General features: G+C 38.6%; 1 protein-coding gene across 4 annotated transcripts in view; it reads right to left on the reverse strand.

Annotated features, from left to right (window-relative positions):
- GSR (glutathione reductase) overlaps positions 1 to 21333 on the reverse strand; it is a 62209-nt gene that overhangs the window by 8091 nt on the left and 32785 nt on the right. Inside the window, exons 2-9 of one of the 4 annotated variants that reach the window (XM_006834494.1) lie at positions 18995 to 19021; positions 14501 to 14589; positions 13992 to 14061; positions 10130 to 10277; positions 9405 to 9459; positions 5732 to 5831; positions 3958 to 4044; positions 2242 to 2400 (exon numbers count right to left, since the gene is read on the reverse strand). In XM_006834494.1, the coding sequence (XP_006834557.1) occupies positions 2242 to 2400; positions 3958 to 4044; positions 5732 to 5831; positions 9405 to 9459; positions 10130 to 10277; positions 13992 to 14061; positions 14501 to 14589; positions 18995 to 19021 (735 nt within the window). The remainder of the gene's footprint in view (positions 1 to 2241; positions 2401 to 3957; positions 4045 to 5731; positions 5832 to 9404; positions 9460 to 10129; positions 10278 to 13991; positions 14062 to 14500; positions 14590 to 18994; positions 19022 to 21333) is intronic. The other 3 variants (XM_006834495.1, XM_006834496.1, XM_006834497.1) reach the window with 3 other exon arrangements.

A 21333-nucleotide genomic window follows, 5' to 3' on the forward strand; every position in this document is an offset into this window, starting at 1 on the left:
CTTTAGCATCTCTACGCTGGAAAGCAAGTTTCAGTGTCTCTTCTTATATTTACTTTAACCTTTTCTTTCTTTCTTGTCTTCTCAATGACTTTTTGCTTTCCTTCTGTATGATGTTTTTGATGTCATCCTACAACTCTTCTGTTCTTTGGTCTTTAGTGCTTAATGTATCAAATCTGTTCTTCAGATGATCTCTAAATTAAGGTGGGATATATTCAAGGTCATATTTTGGCTCTAGTGGACTTGTTTTCATTTTCTTCAGCTTCAATTTGAATTTGCATATGAGTAATTGATGGTCTGTTCCACAGTCTGCCCCTGGCCTTGTGTTCAAGGATGATATGGAGCTTTTCCATCGTTTCTTTCCGCAGATGTAGTCAATTTGATTTCTGTTTATTCTGTCTGGTGCGGTCCATGTGTATAGTTGTCTCTTATGCTGTCTAAAGAAGGTGTATGAAATGAACAAATCATTGGTTTTGCAGAATTCTATCTGTGTTCTCCAGCATCATTTCTATCACCAAGGCCATATTTTCCAACTACTGATCCTTACTCTTTGCTCTCAACCTTTGCATTACACCTTAGTCACTGGGAAACAGTGACATTCTCCCTGCCCCACGAAGATTATAGCTTAGTAAATTATTTATTATCTCTGTGCTCCTAGTTTTCTCATCCTTACTCCTCACAGAGTTGTCAGCAAGACTAAATTCAATAAAATGTGTTGACAGGGTCTAGGACACGGTAATCATTCTATTTGCATTACACAAATGTACATAACATGGAATGAAACTGATAATATTTTTGTTTTTTCATTCTTGAAAACTAAATCTACTAATGCATTTATCTGTCTGTACAAAAGTGAATATCTCTAAAAAGGTGAAAAATTGTTTGAATAGTTTCACTAATATGAAGACAGTACAGCTTGGTGTGTTTTTTTTTTAATTTCACCGAATAAAATTGAAAGCAAGTAAAAAACAGCTCTTTGATTATTCTTCACACTGCTGAAAAATAACTTCTTATAGATGTGAACAAGGAATTTAAATCATAACAGAAATTATTAAAATGGAATCAAAGTGTTACAGATTGTTCAAGAGTCTCCATTAGATATATAAATCTCAAATATATAAATATTCTATTATAACTAGCAGAGTAGAACAGCATATCAGAAAAATCATCAATAGCAGAAGGTTAACATGCATGTTCTCATGGACTTTTCTCTGTAACACAATGAAGCAAACAATGTTTTTATTTCCAAATTACCTATGAAGCAACTAAAATGTAGAAAGAGTAAGTTCCTTGCTCAAGGCCATGCAATTTGTAAAAAGTACAACTAAAGTTCAGAGTTGGGTCAGCCTCTGGGGACTTGTCTCAAGCTACTATACTAGACTCAATTTCTAACTGTTCGGCAAATATAATATTGGTAGAGCCTAGAGAGAGAGAGGAGTCCTGGTATGGCACTGTGGGTTAATGCACCAGACTACAAAGCCGTTTGAACTGCAAGGTCGGCGGTTCAAGCTCACCAGCTGCTCCTTAGAAACCCTATACAGGGTTACTAGGGGTCAGAATTGACTCGACGGCACTTAACAACAACAGAGAGAGAGAAATTATCTTCAGATCAGTTCCATCCCATGTACCACAATGTCCAGGATGTACTACACACTCAGTATCCTGGTTGAGATGCTGCAGACAAGAAGGAATCTTCATACAGCTTCAAGTATGAGAGTGAAATCAAAGTCTGTACAGTTGAAGTTTGTCAGGAAACTACTGGGCAACCTAGGTTAGAGGTGGCAGAAAGGTTCTAGAGTGATAACACTAGAAATGAGAAAAAGGTTTTAAACAAAATTAATGTCAAAGAAAGGAGCAACAGCATTTTATGATAAATTGGATCTATGGAATGAAGAGAATAGAATCCAATGAGACCCATCAAAATTTTGTATGTCTGGGGGAAAAAAAACCAAAATCACAGGGCCACTAACAAATTCAAGTATGTTTAGGTCATCACCCAATTCACAAAGAATGCTTGTTGTTGTTATGTGCCATGGAGTCGGTTCTGACTCACAGAGACCCTGTACAGGGTTTCTGAGGCTGTGAATCTTTGCGGGAGCAGAAAGCCTCATGTTTCTCCCATGGAACAGCTGGTAGTTTCGAACTGCTGACCCTAAGATTAGCAGCCCAATTCGTAACCACTATGTTATGAAAGTTAACAGAGAGCAGACCCCAAATTAGTGGGTTTAAATTAGCTTAGCTTACCAGTTTGTTTAAATTAAGGCCCCTGGAATTTGGTTCCCGTCCAATGGCCCACAGCAGGCAGTCAACATCCGGAATCACAGTACAGGTGGGTTTCCTACCGGGAGCCGATGTAACCATGCTGAGTTCCAAGCCTGATGCTGTCTTTTTAACTTCTTTGACCTATTGGCAAGTAAGATGTATTTAAATGAGGAAATTAAAAAATTTAAAGGAAGGCAAATAAAGATAAAACTAGAATTACAAACATTAAAACAATAACAACAACAAAGCACCTCCAATAAATTCTACATGTTGATATAGGCATTTACTTTTGCCCAAGGACGCCATAGGGATAAGCCAGTATCCAAAGTTGTCGGAAATCATCCAGTTGATGGCCAGAACATCAGTGCGTGTCACCATCTGTTATGGACTGAATTGTGCCTAGCCCTTACATAACTGGAATAGGAATCCTGGAAGCACAATGGTTAAGTGCTTAGCAGTTAACCAATAGGTTGGCAGTTCAAACCCACCAGCTGGGAGAACAATGAGGTAGTATGGAAAGATTTACAGCTCTGGAAACCCTATGGAGCAGTTCTACTCTGTCCTTTGGGTCACGATGAGTCATGGCATTGGGTTTTGGTTTTATACCTCTGGATGTAGTCCCATTTGGGAATGGAATTTTCTTTGTTAATGTGACCACATCATTGTAGGATGTGTATTGATTGAACCTAATCCATTTTGAGCAATCTACTGAGCAGATTCAGCACAGAACCAATCAGGCAAAATGGGGGAAAGATAGCTGCCACATGATCCCCAAAGGAGACAAGAATTCCAGAAAAGTGGACACAGGGATTTTCCCCACAATGGATAACGAGCCTGCCTCTAATGCAGGTTCTCTAAATGTGGACTTTTAGCTTCCTAAAACTGTGAGAAAATAAATTTCTGTTCATTAAAGCTACCCAAATGTGGTATTTTGGGGATAGCAGCACTAGCAAAATAATACACTATCAAAAAAGTTTCCATTTAAAGACAGAATGTTTACATGTGTACTTCTTAAGAACCGTGGTAAAGCTAAAAGTCATAAACAGTAGTTTTTGCTGGAGTGTGGTGAAGGAGTAGGCTATCAGGCAGGAAAAGTTTTTCAAACTTGCACAACCTTTGTTTCTCCTTGGACATTCTTAACCAGCATGGAGGGAGGTGGTATGAGAGTCAAGAGAGTTGAGTATGTTATATATTTTAGTGAAAGTCCTAAGGTGATTCTGCTATCAACTACCAAACACCTGGGTAGCATTTTTGTGTTCACATTTATTACTTCACTTGATATGGCCTATGCTGAAAGGGTGAAGCTGTTGAGAAAAAAAACCAAATAAATAAAAATTTAAGGCTAATTCTCTAAGAGAATTCTGAAATTTAGAAGGAGCAAGATATTTCATATCTCTTTCCATCTACAAAACTGAAAAGTGCAATGATTTTTATTATTATATAGTCTATAATGTTTCCTGAAATAGAAACCTAAAACAAAAGGGCTTATAATAAGACCAAAGTTTTAGTACTAGATTCAACTGTTAGATTTCTCATCTTTTATATCTTTGACTTCATTGATATGTTAACATGATATACAGTTTCCTAGGAAAAAGAAAGTAATTTGTAGCATCTAGAAGGAAATTGGTGGATTGGAGAAACCATAGTGCCTATGTTAATAAAACTAATCAGGTGAAGCCAGCAAGGGTTCAGTCATACCTGGGAGTGTTTGAGGACTTCAATGCCTGCATTCTCCAGCTCTTCAGTGCAGTTTGAACTGATTAGTGAATCAAAATTTCGAAGTACCTGTATGCAAACACAGGCAGCAGAGGGAAGGGTGGTGGGCAATGAATAAAACTTGATTAAAGATGTGCTGCAAACACGGGAGGAAAATTGTCTCCATCTTCCCGTCCCTCCTTCATTCATAGTTAAATTACAGCTGAATTTTAATAAATGCTTTCTTTTCCTAAAGTCGCCACCAATGTCAGAATTCCATGTGATATCACCAGCTCCTGTTTTAGAATGAAATGGATAGTCAACTTTCAGGCCTCTGCTATCTTCAGCATGTTGCTCTCCTTCCAGTAAGAGTAAAGAGCAGAAATGTTCTTTCCTCCTTTAGAATTCCAAGTCCAGCTTTCCCTCTGATAGGATTTAAGGGAAGGGTCTTTACCTAAATGCACTTACCTAGCCAGAAATCTCATTAACTTAGCCTTAGAGATTTATTCAGGATAATGCGCACATACACCCAGTCCCTCAGCAGAGTTTAGGATGTCATGAGTTATTCATAGCAAAGTTCTAAAATGAAGTTACGCTAGGACAGAGAAAAGAGGGAAAATATGCCCGAAGCAGGGAGGACACAGGAGGACAGAAAGCCCAAGTACATGTGTTTTTCTGCAAACATGCCAAGTTTTTCAAATGGAGTTCTCTACTGATAAACTGCTGCAGTTTTTGTTTCTTTTTTTTATAATTTACTTATTCACATTTATTCAACCTGGGCTATCTGTCTGCTTTTTCTCTTTTTTCCAATTTGTTGGATCTACTCCAGCAATGCAAACAAACTTTCCTCTGAAAAACATTACTCAGGACATAAATCTCTTAGGGGTTAATTACATGACAAGTTTTGAAGCCAGAGAGAAAGTTCCTAGGAGTATACACTGACTAGGATGGTCCGTATCCTTTGTCTTCCCTCCATAAGCTCAAATAATCAAGAATTGTGATCACAGCATTTGAGTGGTCAGGGATCTGAGAAAGCTGTCCCTGTGGAACAAGGAACCAAAAGCATTAAGTGACTTGTTCAAGTCATGTGCTTGTTAGGGACAGTAGGCAACACTTAGGGACCAATACTCTTGTTACTACTCTACAATATGTCTGAAAGCTCTAATGCTGTGCCACACAACAGAGGTGTTCAGAAACAGTTCATCAACAAATCACATTAAAGCAGCACTTTTCCAAAGCATGACAAACATGGAGGCTGCATTGTAGCACAAAGAATGTTTGCCTGGCTTCCTGACTTAGTAGCTGACTCCCCGGTTTCAATTGATACTAATTAGCAGAGGATCTCTAATCCCACCTTTAATGAAGCCTTTTTTGATTTTTTTCTGTTAACTACTTAATCATATAAAATTGATTTCCAGAATAAAAAATTGGCCTGACAGACATTTTAATTTAACTAGTATTTGTACTAGTTTTTGTACTAGTATTTGTACTAGTCTGTTTGACTCCTATTAAGGCATCTGATGACTATTCATCATTTCATGATAAAAACACCAGCCAGTTTGATCAGATCAGAATAATTATTCTCACCTAGTAGTTGGCAACTGGGCAGAACTATGAGGCCAAATTCAAATAACTTGGATGCAGACCAATGTGGAACAGACCAACTGACCTCCACAAGCTTTGTCTGCACCCTAGCATTTAATGACAACATAAACAATTCCGGATGTTGATTTTAACAAACACTAACATTAAGGAAAGGGAAAAGGACAGAATTTACCTTATCATGCCGTATCATTAGCGACGTCTTAGAACCCAGAGCTGAAAGGATTCCTGCTATCTCCACAGCAATGTAACCCGCACCAACAATGACACTGCGGCTATAAGGAGAACACACGATTCATTTTTTTTTAAATAAGCTTTTGGTTCTAGATTTACAAAGTAGTTGAAAAGAGTACAGAGATCTCTCTTCTATCTTTTGGTCAGTTTTCCCGAAAGTTAACATCTTGCATAATCATGGTATACTTGTCAAAATGAAATTGATATTGGTACAATAAGAGGGGGCTTCAAAAAATTTGTGAAAAAATGAAATTAAAAGATAATGGAGTTTTTCCCTAAAATTTTTTGAAGCCCCTCCTCAAACTACTGAGTAAACTCCAGACTTTATTCATATTTCACCAATGTACCATTAGTGTTCTTTTTCTGTTCTAAGATCCAATTTTAAGTTAAAAAAAAAAAATCCTTTGTGGAAGAAGAGAATATAGGTTTCTAGTTGTTTAAAAGTACTTTAGCTTCATGTCTTCAGAGGGCAACAAACAAACAAAAAATTTAGACAGTTGGACTCTTTCATTTATTACCTAAAACTATGGAGTCCTGGTGTGGCGCTGTGGATTAATGCACCAGACTGCAAAGCCATTTGAACTGCAAAGTTGGTGGTTCAAGCTCACCAGCTGCTCCTCGGAAACCCTATACAGGGTCGCTATGGGTTGGAATTGACTCGATGGCACTTGACAACAACAACAACAACATAACAACCTAAAACTATATTCAGAGCCACATTTCTCACGATCATTTTTGTTTTCTGCTCAGGATTTCTTCTTGATCATTATTCAATTCTATTAATCCTTGAGATACGATTAAAGACCAATTTAAGTAAGCCATTTTACTTTTTAATATTGCTCTGTAATAAAACTAAAGTCCCTAGATTTGGCCAAAGAAGAATCTTAAAAACTGGTTAAAGCCTTGGACAAATGTTTGAATCAATAAGGAAGCAGCTCAGATGTTGGTGGTAGTACAGTAATGTTTACTGCCTCGCAGTAATGGAGAATAAGTGCCACTGAGCTGGAGCCATCCATCATGGGTGACTGAAATCTCCTAATGCGTCTAACGTGGTTACCATTTTCACAACGTTTGCATGTGACCCAAATAATCAGGGGAGAACAAGAGAAATCTTCCAACACGCATGGAGTTGCCATGAATCAACTTAATGGCAATCGTTTGGTTTGTTTGTTTCTTTTTAATAACAAGGAGCCTGTGTTGTGAATCTCTGCCCTCAGGGGATTTAAATTCTGACTGGAACATTAAGTATGAACCCAAATGGCTCTTAAGTTAGAAGTGATGAGCCTCTTATCCTACAACCCAGAGGATAAAAAGAGAAATTTCTAGAAGTTCACCATCTCTGAAATAGCTCTATTTCCATTTTGATCTCCTTTTCTTCTGTTATACACACATGTGTATAACCTCTTTTCCTTTCTTTCAGTATTCCCCTTTTTTCTTCAACCATTACCCACCTTATTTGTCTTCCCTAACGTTTGTATTTAAATTCTACTTTGTGCTAAGCATTGCACTAGATAGGATGTGCAAGGCTCCTTGTCCCTGAGAAACGCTGGAGGGAGAAACATACCCTGAAGATTGTTGAGGCACAGAGTCAGCAGTCTGTTCTTAGAAAGAGGCTAGGAGAAACATTTCAGTGTGTGTAGGGGGATAATACAAGAAACTTATAAAACAACATGGCTGCTTCTGAGAACTGCAAGGAGCTTAGTGTTTCTCTCTCAGCTCCCAGAAGCACCTTTCTTCCCCACTTACCACTCAAGAATCCACTGAAAATGATGGAATCCAAGCCCCTAAAGTACTTCTGAAACCTCATTATGGAACTCAGAACTACTAACGCAGGGTTCATCCTCTACCCTGTCCTCTGAGGGCAAAAACGGAATCATACAGTCCACGGCATATGGTAGGGAGCCTACAATATTTGTTCTTTCCAGGACTTTGAACCAGATCTTTCCAGTTCAACCCCTGCTGGGAATTTGTGTTTCCATTGGCTGAACTAGAATGGAGGGTTTGGAAGCCCTGGTTGTTTCCCTCATTCTTTATGTATTCATAAACATTGTAACAATGGAAAAGGAATCTTAGAAAAATCACTTATTAATTATTGATTCATTTTCCTGTGTCCTCAGAACCTTTTGTTCATAATACAAATGTCAACGTAAGTTTAACAATTTAATTCAGCGGACAGATACCTATAAGGACACTTCTTGGAAGATGAGTCTGGGTTGAATAATATAATCTAAGCATGCTGAGTCATGATGATTTCAGACACATTGTCACATACCATTCAACCCTAAAATTGAACCACTCAGGGTAGATCATGAACGAAGAAAGTCTGTTCTCAAACCATTTCCATACCCTGACAGCAACTCTGACAAGAATACCAATTTTTCTCTGAGAATCTTAATGGGAAGCTTTCATGGGAGCTATGGAACTGCTAAGAGTCCTTCACTTGCCCTGTATTATCTGTGTGTGGCTTAGGTAAAGATTCCGGAGTGAACTATTAGTCATCCTCCATGAAAGCCTGTATAAAAGCAAAGGATTAAGACCTCAAACTGGATTGGCAACACACCTGAGGGAGTAGGAGAGTTGAGCAATCTCAACTCTACAGTGAACGCTGTGCACAGGGAGATATAGGCCAGTCTCCGGGCCAACAGGGCCCTCCGTCTGTCCCTAGGTGTTACCTCTTATGAGGGAAGGATGGATCCCTATAATCCAGAAAGTCTTCAATTTGCAACATCTTCAAATTATTCATTGTCTTTTTTCCCTCTGTGTTATCTAAATGCATGACAAATGTTTACTGAGGCTGTTCTAGCACAAAAAACAATTTCAGAAAACATTTTTGTGACATAAAGCCTTCATTTATAAAGACCCCAACGCACTAACTGCTTTAAAAATCAGAATCAACATTGTTTTAGACACATCACAAATTGATGCTGTATGACAATGAAGAAAAAAGATACTTTTAAAATGTGGTTTTGCTTTCATATCTGGAAACCCAGGCTGATTTTGTCTGGTGGGCGTCACCATTTATTTTTGGAAGTCACTATTTGATTCTGATTCTAACACTTTTGCACCTAGCTCAGATTAAAAGTATTAAAGATTTGAGTCATCTGCTGAGCGGTGCCAGTAGATCAGACCCCCAAATCGAGAAGAACCTGTTGTTGTGTGCCTTCAAGTAGATTCTGATTCATAGTGACTCTACATGACAGAGTAGAACTACCCCCATGGGGTTTCCAGAGCTATCAATCATTACAGAAGCCCACTGTCATATCTTTCTCCCTTGGACTGGCTGGTAGCTTCAAACCACCAATCTTTTGGTTAGCAGTCAAGCGTTTAACCAATGCATCACCAGGGCTCCTTACAGAAGGGCTTCTTGTTGTTAAGTGCCATCGAGTTAGTTCTGACTCATAGCAACCTTGTATAGGGTTTCTAAGGAGCAGCTAGCTTGAACCACCAACCTTGAAGTTAGCAGTTGAGTGCCTATCCTACAGCTCTACATGGAGGACAGAACTCAGGAATTAAATTCAGAATTTAATGACTGAGAGAAAGCAGTAGAAAAAATGATAGTAGAAGAGATGGAAGGGAAGAATGAACCACTGAGATGGAGAAAGAAACCAGCTTACCTAGGCAATTCTTCCAGTTGAAAAAAGCCATCACTAGTTATTCCTAGGCTGGCACCTAAGTGGGAAAATTCGATAGATCACACAAGACTGTGCTTTCTTGAAAACTAATCACAGCATTTTATGCAAGAACCAATCACTTTCTCAGTTGACATATTGTTTTGACAGGTTTTGTTAAAGCCTCTACTTGAGAAGCTGCCAAATAAGTTCTTCCCAGAGTCAACGTTTTTATTTTCTCTCCAGAAACAGGAGATAGATGACTCAGTAATTTCTCTGAAGAACTAAGATCTCTTTAGCCCTCATGATTACATTTCTGGCTCTGCTTCACACTCTCATCCACCCCCAAATTTAGGGAGACACCCCTCCACTCAGCCTTGGTCTCTTTTCTGCTTTATTCTTCAAAGGTTTCAAACAATTCTCAACTACACACGAAGACCTCTCAAATGCATCATTCCAGTTTTGACCTTTCCCACAAGTCTCAGTTCTATATTTTGAATTGTCCTGTTACACTATCTGACTTTGCTTCAAAGTCAATATACTTAGAATTGAACCTATCTCCAGAGCCATACGCCCACCAAGTTTATCACTTAGTTAAAGGAACTTCCTCAATACTCCAGACTCAAAGTCTTGAGATGTCACAATCTGTGATTCCTTGCTTCACCTCCCTCCCCCATAGCTCATCAGTTATTAAAACAGCAGACTCTAGAATTTGCCTTTGGAAGACTCACCAGGGATCTGGCTCTCATGAGGAAGTGACGGCATGCCACCTGTGGCAATCAGGATGTGAGGAGCGGTGTATTTTTCCCCATTGACCTCAACTGTGGGCATGGGATCACAGGTGAATGCTGCATAGCCATGGATGAAATCTATATGGGACTGGAGAAGGGGCCATGGAAACGTTACTGGGCTTTTAATTTCTCTTAAGATAAAATAAAACCACCTGCTGCAACTTATTACGCCTTCCTGTTTCTCTACTGAGTTTGATTTTCAGTTAGCTGATGCCCAAACAACTCTCTGTTGTTCCAGATTTGTGCAGAATTCCTATGACTTGATACCTAGGTAAGGGGGTTGCCATTTGATGCACAAGTGTACAGTAAAAAGAAACCATGGTACCCTAAGACTGCATCTTAGTACCCAAGATTTGAGGGGAAAACCTTCCTTACTCTCAATGAAAATACACTGATGGGTCCATAGGCGGGGCATGCTGCTGTAGGATAAGCACTGGACTGTTAACTACAAGATTGGTGGTTCAAACCCACCTGTCACTCCTCAGAAAACCTATGCAGGGTCTCACTATGAGCCAGAACCAATTCAACAGCACTTATCAACCACCAACCAACCAGAGGAGGGGTGGGGAGCGTGGTGGTTTTGTAGGATAAGCACTGCACAGTGAACCACAAGATCAGTGGTTTGAGCCTATCAGTTGCTCAGTGGGAAAAAGGTGAAGCCTTCTGCTCCCGCAAAGAATTGCCACCTCGGAAATCCCATACAGGATTGCCATGAGTCAAAACCAACACCAAAGCACCAATAAGAGGGTGACTTTGAATCACAGGGCTATGAACTGGTTTATTCTGGTGTGATTCCCTACTTAGAATCTCCTTCTCCACCCCAGATATATGAAATCAGAATACATTTTGAGAATCTGTAAGAATCACCAAAAATAGCATCATGATAAATGGAGAAAAGATTGAACTTGTCAAAGACTTCATTTTTCTAGGTTCCACAATCAACACTCATGGAAGCATCAATCAAGAAATCAAATGATGTTTTGCATTAGGCAAATTTGTTGCACAAGACCTCTTTAAAGTGTTCAAGAACAAAGATGTCAGTTTGAGAACTAAGGTGCTCCTGAACCAAGCCAAGGTATTTTCAATTTCCTCATTTGCATGTAAAAGTTAAACAATGAATAAGGAAGACCAAAGAAGAACTGATGCATTTGAGTTATGGTGTCGGAGGAGTCTACTGAAAGTATCATGGACTGTGCTAGAAGTACAAACAGATCTATATTGGAAGAACTACAGTCAAAATGCTTCTTATAGGATAGCCAGGATGGTGAGATTCTGTGTCTTGGACATGTTATCAGGTGGAACCAGTCCCTGGAGAAGGGCATCATGCTTGGTAAAATGATGAGACAACGTAAAAGAGGAAGATCCCCAACGTGATGGACTGACAGTGGCAAAAACAATGGACACAAACGTAACAACAATTGTGAGGATGGCACAAGACCAGGCTGTGTTTCATTTTGTTGTGCATAGGGTCATTATTAGTTGGACCCAACTTGATAGTATGTAACAACAACATCGTAAGAATCACCCAGGGAATCTTGTTAAAATGCAGATTCAGATTTAGTACATCTGCGTGCAAAGGCAAATTCTCAGCAGAGGCGCTCACACCAGAAAAAGCCAGCTGAAAGCCCTTGTGTAAAAGACAGGAAGATAAAGGTGAAGGGAGTACAGGCTAAAGGCAAATAAAGACTCTGGTCAAGGGAAGAAAATGGCAGTGCTTCTGTGTGATTGAGCAAAATGGGAATACTATCACAAAATTCCATTACAGGGTAGTTCTGTGCTAGATGTTGAGAATCCAAACTCTGAATTTCTCTTACCAGCATTATCTGCACCAGGGCCTTGCTTTGGGGACTGACATCAAACTTCTGTCGGCCATGATACAGACACTGGCACACCAACATGGGCACTTTACAAGGATAATGTCCCATATAAGCATGTTCATAAAATTAAATGTTTTAAAATTCTGGAACATGCTTGTGTCCTAGTATTTCCTCCATTTCAACCACCATAACCCAGGCCTATTCCTGAACGTGTCCAGTTTAATAAAGCTAAATCAAGATCAACAGCAAACATCACAGCCTCTACGCAATGATTTCCTTGGGTGCTAGACAGAAAATGGGATCGGCAGAGAGACAATAATGCAGATAATAATTGGAGGAGGAAGGGATCAGATCTTAACTTTCATTTCCGATGCAGAATTTCTGGGTCAACTTTAAGTGACACCATCCCTATATTAAATGCTAGAAAGAAAACAGCCAGATACATTCTACTATACACTAAAATTTGTGAATGTTGTTGTTGTTAAGTGTCCTTGAGTCGGTTTCATCTCATAGAGACCCTGTATAGTCTGAGGAGCGATTGGAAAACTCAAACTGCTAACCTTGTGGCTAGCAGCCCAACACACAACCCAGAGCTCCTTGTAAATATTAACAATTCTGAATTCCTCAGTAATTTTTCTACCTTTTGACAGAAGTATTTTGGCTAGTTCTTTTTATTTTTTTATTTGATATGGATTTTTTTAGTATAGCAAATGGTATCTGAAGGCTCATGTCTGCCAACTTGAAAATATACAGTTGATGCATAGGGGACTTAGGTCCTCATGTTGTTATTGTTAAGTGCAGTTGAGTCGGCTCCAACCCACAGCAACCTTGCTTAGGGTTTTCAAGGAGTATCTGGTGAGCTTAAACCACCAACCTTATGGTTCAAACCAACTTTGCAGTCCATCGCATTACCCCACAGAGCCACACCAGGACTCCTAGGTCCTCATACTGGGGGTTAAGGTAAGAAAGTATCACCCTTCAAAAAAGAAACCCAATGAATGATAAGATCAATATAGAGATATATGAGGTTAGGCATCTCTAGAAGAAACTAAAAAATGGGTTATAAAAACATGCTGCTAATGAGATTACAGTGGACAAAATGTCATCAAGTATCTACTAATATAAACATGATTTCAGCTATGCTGAAATCTTAGAACTTGCTAAATGAGGCCATAAAGGTATTTTGTGATGGGAGAGATGTGGTCAAGAGAATGACACAGTTTGCCTAGTTCTTAGCATAGTCCAGGTACAAGAGGTATGATATTTAAGGACTATGGCAGAAAAGCCTCAGTACAGTGAAAGATAATTATTTAAAATTTTTTATTAGATTTAAATGATAAAAACAACCATCTGAACCCTAATTTGGTCTTCCGAGTAGAGCCAACCCCCCCAGGATGAGAGTGATGTGAGCAAAGGAACAATGCCAGGTTTCCAGCCAGATAACTCTCCTAATTTTAATGAATAAACTGGCATCCCAAACCACACCACATCCACTGCTGTTGAGTCAATTTTGAATCACAATGATCAGGTAGAGTAGAACAGTCCCGAGAGGCTTTGCAACGCTATGATCTTTATAGAAACAGACTGCTACATCTTTTTCCCAAGGAATGGCTGCTGGATTCAAACCACTGACCATTTAAGTTAGCAATGAGTGCTGAACCACTGTGCCACCAGGGGCCCTTAAACAGTCATATGGTCTCTTGTGTGTTTGATTTCTGAATCTAAGTGGAGAGCCATACCTACTGAAAATGCAGCCATTAGATAAGACTTGGTCAATGTACTCTGGCATACACCACCCACTCTCCATAGAAGAGCCTGCTAAGACAGAGGCTTCTGCTTAGACATGTCAACTTCATATTCATCAATGGCAAAAGAAATAATAGGCCCAATTAAGAGATATATTCCAAGGTTATCTTAGTCAGACTTGGTAGCTCATTCCAGTGGCTAAAAGATTTTTTCCAAAGTTCAAAACTCAGCTTACAAACCTTGGTTAGATTGTTTTCATAGATGGTGTTCAGGCGGCTCACATAGGCATCCCGTTTTTCTTTTATAACACTGCAATGAAACCTGAGTCATTACTAAGAAACAGGATTTTCAGTCAGTACAGTAACCAAGGCAACTGTCCTTGAATATCCCTCAACAGAGAATCACAGGTGGCAACAAGAACCCCACTGGGTGAATGTCTCTGAGGACAGTCATCTCTTCCCTGGTGTCCATCTACTTTCCCATGTAGAAGGCCTTATTCCACCCTATGGAGAATATTCAGTTGGTATCCATGGTAAATATCTTTCTGCATAGAAGATAAGGAGCGCTGCTTTAGCACAATGCCAAGCACAAGTGACTGCTCAACAAACATTGGACTAAATGAATGAATTTGCAACAACAAAAAAAATTGAAAATTTGATGACTCCAAAAAAATTACAGCTCACTTAGTTATGAAAAAAAAAAAAAATCCACATTTGTAAATCAAACCCTGTGAACATTTAACACTTACCTCCAATTGAATTTACTCTCACAGCTTTGAAAGCCATAATCAACGTGGTCATGCATAAATTCAGAGTGGACAGCTGTGTTCCACATTACCTATCAAAAAGGATCCAAAATAAAAAATGGATGAGTTTTGAAGGCAGTCAGAAACCATGGATGAAACAACAACAACATAATAGCAAATAAAAGTAATTATCTTTAAAAAAAAAAGAAAATTTTTCTTTTTTTTTTTTGGTGTAGGGAGCTATCTATTGTAGTTTGGGTGAAAGTTCACAAAAACTAAACATTTCAAAAGAGAAAGGTCAGAGATATGACTAGACAGCTTCTATACTGAGGCTTCTGAAATGCTGGGGAAAATTATTTCTGCTGTTAAATTACATAACTTGTAAACACCATAAAAATAGAGTAGCTTTATATTCCTTTCTTTAAAATTTGTTTTTTTTTACATATCTAAAAAAAAAAGTTTTCAATTTCTTTAAGCCCTGACCTCTTTGATACATGTCCCAGCAATGAAGTCACATCTATAAGTAAAGTCATTCAAAGACATCTTTTAGATAAAGTTGAGAACTATGTTATAAAATAAAGAATTCCTATTGCTGTAGGTAAGCACTATAAGATTGGTGGTTAAAAACTCACCAGCTGCTTCTCAGAAACCCTACACAGAGCTGCTATGAGTCGGAACTGACTTGACAGCACTTAACAACAATTATGTATTCAATTACCCAAAGGAACGCTGGTGGTGTAGCAGTTAAAGCACTTAGTTGCTAATCAAAAGGTTGAAGGTTCAAACCTCTGTGAAGGAAAATGTGGCAGTCTACTTCCATAAAAAGTACAGCTTTGAAAACCCTATGCACCAGTTCTATTCTATAGGCTATGAGTTGTGTTCCAGACTTGAAATGTAACAAAGGGGCCTACAGTCTTGGGGGTTCCACCAGTTCTATTCTATGGTGACCTATAGGGTCACTACGAGTTGGGACAGACTCAGTGACAGTGGGTTTGGTTTAGTTATTCAGTAACTAACAAACTGTTCTTGTAAGGATTATGGAAAGTGGTCTATAACATGAAAGGTCTTTTATCCCACTGATCATTATGGTAACTGAAATTAAATTGGCATCCATAACTCTACATGACAAACTATTTTCTCTGTCAGATAAGCCTGAGAGTCCTTCTTTGTGCCTTCTCCCCTTATCCTAAAGATGTGTAAACTGATGACTGAGAGGGAATGAGTCTCTAGGCCTGGAGGTTCAGAACCATAGTCTAGAAGGATATCAAGGTTAATTGGAAAAACACAGCCTACAAAGACAATGTCCTACATTGGTAAGTAGCGACTGGGCTCTTAAAAATCTTGTAAGCAGCCATCTAGGGTGCAACCAGTGGTCTGTTTCCAATCTGGAGCAAAGAAGAATAGAAAAAAATCAAAGATGCATGGAAATAATTAGCCCAAAGGACTAATGGTCCACACAAATCCTAGCCTCCATGATGCTGAGTCCAGAAGAACTAGATGGTGTCCAGCTATCACTGTTAGAAAAGGATTACATATAAAAGGAGGTCCTCTGGATAGAGCAGGAGAAAACTGCACAACAAAACTCAAAATCATAAAAAAGACAAGGCTCACTGGTCAGACAAGACTGGTGGAACCCCCAAGACTATAGGCCCGTTAGCTGCATTTCAAGTCTGGAACACAACTCACAGCCATGGCTCAACTTTTAGCCAAACAGACAGGCACAAAAGGTGAACATTAACCCCAGGGAGAAATACACTCCTTAGAATAGGACAATCAACCTCAGGCAATCAAAAGGGTGGCTTTGCCCAGGGATAAAACTCAGAAGGCAGGAATGGATAAGAAATAGAAACAATAAACATAAGAAAGAAGTGAAAAGAGTGCTGTTAAATTGTGGGAATTGCAATCAATGTCAGAAATAAAAGTGAATGAATTATTGAATGGAAAATCAATTTGCACTCTAAACTTTCACTCAAATCACAATAGAAAGTTAAAAAAGTGTGAAAAGTTTTTCAGTTCCACAAATTCAAATATCACTTTCCTCATATTATTATGAGGTAGCATTATTACTTACACTCAATTTGTACTATGTGTGATACTGTATCTAGAGAGGGTGGTTACTATTTAGTTTAAGCCAAACAATATTTTAAAATAATGAAGTCCTGTATGGTGCTGTGGGCTAATGCGTCAGACTGCAAAGTCATTTGAACTGCAAGGTTGGTGGTTCAAGCTCACCAGCTGCTCCTTGGAAACCTTATACAGGGTCACTCTGGGTTGGAATTGACTCGACAGCACTTACCAACAACAAACAAAATAGTACCAATTAACACTGAATTTAAGATCATAATTGGTTTAATTATAAAACCATGTTATAGCAATTTACATAATTCATATACTTGAGTAATTTTAAATAGATTCCAAAATCTAGAGCAAAAAGAAAGAAAACAATTGAGGAAAATGTCCCAAAGAGAAAAAGAAATTTTCCTAATTCAGAAAAAACCTACCTAGATTAAGGAACAAATTTTAGAAACCTTTTTAGAATTAAAGTCAGCTGTGAGTCACTGATGCAATTATAGTATTTGTTTTGGTGATAATAGGATACTGCCTATTTAAAATGTAATCTTGGTTATAAAGGGTTGTAAACTAGGGATTATAACATGTTTTGAAAGTGCATACAAACAAGCAAAATTATTTGCAAGTATAAGCAAGAAGCAGCTTTGGAAATAAAAGTTGCCAACTCTTGCTCTTAGTAAAGAATGAGTTCATTCAATGTGATCTGTGTAACAGATATTAGACCCTAAAACCACTAAAGTGGTAAAGAGAATGTGGCATTGTGGGTTAAAGCACTGGACTGCAAGGTCAGTCTGAACCACAAGGTTAGCAGTTCAAACTCACCAGTTGCTCCTTGGAAACCCTATACAGAGTTGGGATGAGTAGGAACTAAATCAATAGCATTTAACAACAGCAACAGAAGTTAACGGAAATACAAAGATTCCATTCAGTAATCAGGTTTGCTGGCTCCTTATTAAGAAAAAGTTATCCTACGCTGCTGATGATATTGTTGTCAAGTGTCATCAAGTCAGTTCTGACTCACAGTGATGCTGTACAGGGTTTCTGAGGAACAGCTGGTGGGTTTGCACTGCCAAACTTCTGGTTAGCAGTTCAGTGCTAATCATACAGTGCCACACCAGGAATCCAAGCTGATGATGGTGGTACTGGTAGTGTGCTGTGGAGTCAGTTCCAACTCACAGCAACTGTGTGTGGGGTTTACAGGGCTGCAAACCTTTATGGGAGCAGAAAACTTCATCTTTCTCCCACAGTACAGCTGGTAGTTTCGAACTGCTGATTTTGAGGTTGACAGCCCAACTCGTAACCACTATGCTACCAGAGTTCCTTATGCTGATGATAACCAGTCCTAATTACTAGGCCCAGATATAGCCCCGCTCCCATAACTAATAAATCAATGAATCATTTAAAAAAAAAATAAGCCGATTTCTTTTGATGTTAGATATTCCTGTCACTAGTCTGTCCAATCACTCCTGGGAGAACAAATAAATTTGAATTTCTAGTATAGCAAAAATGGGAATTAGGATATAATTTTATCAACAGATAACTTACCACAAACGTAAATTATGCACTGAACCCAGAAATGTGCTAACAACTTGAGAAATACCATCTTGGAGTGTTTATGAAACACCCCAAATTAATTAAGCTCTATATGAGAGATAGGAACCCTGGTGAGTTGAGCCTTGGACTGCTAACTGAAGAAAGGTATGATGTATCATCTAGCATGATGTCCTTCTCCAGGGACTGGTCCCTCCTAGTAATATGTCCAAAGTATGAGAGACATGAAGTCTCATCATTCTGGCTTCTAAGGAGCATTCTGGCTATACTTCTTCCAACACAAATTTTATTTGTTTTTCTGGCAGTCCATGGTACTTTTAATATTCTTCTCCAACACCATAACTCAAAGGCATCAATTCTTCTACAGTCTTCTCTTATTTACTGTCCAACTTTCATAGCAACCCTGTATAGAATTTCAAGGCTGTAAATCTTTACAGGAGCAGAAAGCCTCATCTTTCTCCCTGAGTGACTAGTATATTTGAACTGCTGATCTTGGGGTTAGCAACCCAGCAATCTTCAGAGACACTAGAGGCCAAGAATATCCTGCCTGGCACTCCTGGACCATCCTGTGACCCTGAGGGAGCTACTGTTGAGTACAGACCTAAGACAGCAGGGTGGAAAGGTGAGAAGGCACTAACCTTTCAAATATCCTTAAGTATTAAGCTAACCTCAGGAACCACCTCTCACCATGCTTCTAAATAAGTGACATGAAAAAACATAAGCAAAAACTATCCTCTAGTTTAATGCCATTTGTGGTTGGATTCTGGTTCTCAGTTAACTTTTGTAGAAAGTTATATATGGAAATATCCTTATTCTGATCATGATTTACCAAAAATGAAAAAACAGTGTGGAAGGAAAAAGAAATAAAAATGCTACCTTTTTGGGTACACATCCGACATTCACCTAGAAAGAAAGAAAAAAAGACATACTTTAAGAACATTAAACTAAAACCATCAAACAAGCCTGTAAAGAATGAACCCCATGCATTAAACCAGGAGCACTCCTTGAATTCTAAGTCACAATGAAGTAAATTTTATAGTTACTTCTGTTTTTCTATTCTAGAACTGGAAAATATAAGAACCTTTTGTTTTCCTTATAGGATGAGATAGAGATTTTTGGTCATCTCCCCTTCACCACCACCACCAAGGGTGAGAAAGAGAAAAAGCAAACAATTCTATTTCTAAAGGGCTGTGCAGAACAGAAATGGCCCCAGATCAGAAGGTGGGAGAGTCTTGAGCATCACACAGGGCCAGAGGGAGACAGCAGAACAGAACCGTAGCATGGAGGTAAGAGGACACACCAGTTATCAAAGCACAACAGTAGCTAGCTGTCTTAGAAGATTTCTAAGAAACTTACTATGGACTATTCTAGATAAACACTAGAATGACCCTTTTGGGAAAACCTCTAGTGGAAATATATTACTCTTCAGAGCCAAAGGATGATAAAACAAACAGTGAGGTTCACCCATGCTATGAAGTCTTACGTACTTTCTAGAGACATACCACACATTTGACTCTCAGTTTTCTAGTCGGCAATACAAAAAAGGAAGCACAAATAGCGATAAGATTTCTACAAGTAAAAACTAACCAGTTGCTTATGAAAATTAACAATTCCTACTGAAAAGTGGCTCTACATGTAGGATCAGCACTGGACTATGAACCACAAGGTCGGCAGTTCAAACCCACCAGCTGTTCCTTGGAAATCCTATAGAGGGCAGGTATGAGTTGAAACCAACTCAAAGATACTTAACAACAACAAATGGTAAGGCTAGAGAGGAAATCTGTAAAAATAAGCTGCAATTCCTATCCTTATACACATATTTTGGTGAATTCTGTTTATTTCCTGTTTAGTTGATGGCACGTAACAACTTCCTAAAAATTTCTCACTTAAATTTCCTTTTTTTTTTTTTTTTTAAACATTGGGTTAGGCACTACTGATGAGTCCATTCTGACTTACAGTGTGCCTACAGGACAGAGCAGAACTGCCCCACAGGATTGTCAAGGTTGCAGTCTATGGAAGCAGACTGTCACATCTTTTTCTGCAGTGGAGTCGGTGGTTGGTTTGAGCCATCAATCTTTCAGTTAGCAATCAAGTGCTAAACACGGGCTCTTTTAAACTGGGGCTCTTTTAAAGACTGGAGACTCCATTTCCAAGCTATGAATAAAGGCCTGAACTTTCTAAAATAGTTTTTTTTTTTTTTTTTTGGTCTTCATATTTGCTTCACATTGTGGAACTCAGAGGATGGAGCATTACCTTCTATTTCATGGTAACCTAGTAAGGATGGCTTGCCCTAGTTCTTCAAAGGTGAGCTTGGTCACAGCTACTTCACACTTGTGATCTGTGCTTACCTTTTATATATATCAAAATTTCCAAATGCAAACATTTCCCTCCTTTTTACGTCACTGAAGTGAATGCATCAATGCCATATGAAGGGGTTTCAAAAACTTTGTGGAAATTTTTAATTAAAAGGTAATTTTTTCACAAACTTTTCGAAGCCTCCTCATATTTAAATAAGAGTTTTTCATGCAGTTTTCTAAGTTAGAATTGTTATGTCCTTTAAGTATTTGTCATACAATTATCCACGGAAAAATAGTTACCCACAAATTTGGGGGGTGGGGAGTAGGGCAGGTAAGACTGATTAATGTCATTCCCAGGGAAATTTTAAATTTTAGATAGAACTACTGTAAATTGGGAGTCCTGGTATGGCACTGTAGGATAAGCACTGGACTGTTGACCACAAGGTACGCAATTTAAACCCAACAGCCACTCTTCAGGGTATACAAGGTAGCTATGAGTCACAACCAACTCAACAGCGTTTAACACTAGCAGACTTCCACATCTAGTTATAGAAAACATGCCTACATACAGTATTAAGTGGCAAAAAGCAAGTTGGAGAACAATATATATTCTACAAACCAACAGGTATTCATATATATTTATATGTGCATTTAAACACACTTTGAGTATACTCTAAACAGTCAACAGTGGGGAGGGAGAAAACTTGCTAATTTTACTCTATATATGCTAGTGTTTTTCATAATGAAGATACTTATTCCTTACCATATAATTTTTTTTTTTTAAGACAAAGAGCTAAACCAAAATGATTTATTTGAGTAGCAGAGTTTAGATGGGTAAATCTCTGATCCCATCTTGCCCATTTTCTCTAAGACCATTACTTTACTTTTATAAGAGGACAAATGCCTTCTGTTGTTGTT

The sequence above is a fragment of the Chrysochloris asiatica genome, unplaced genomic scaffold, assembly GCF_000296735.1.
Source record: "Chrysochloris asiatica unplaced genomic scaffold, ChrAsi1.0 scaffold00011, whole genome shotgun sequence".
Taxonomy (NCBI): domain Eukaryota; kingdom Metazoa; phylum Chordata; class Mammalia; order Afrosoricida; family Chrysochloridae; genus Chrysochloris; species Chrysochloris asiatica.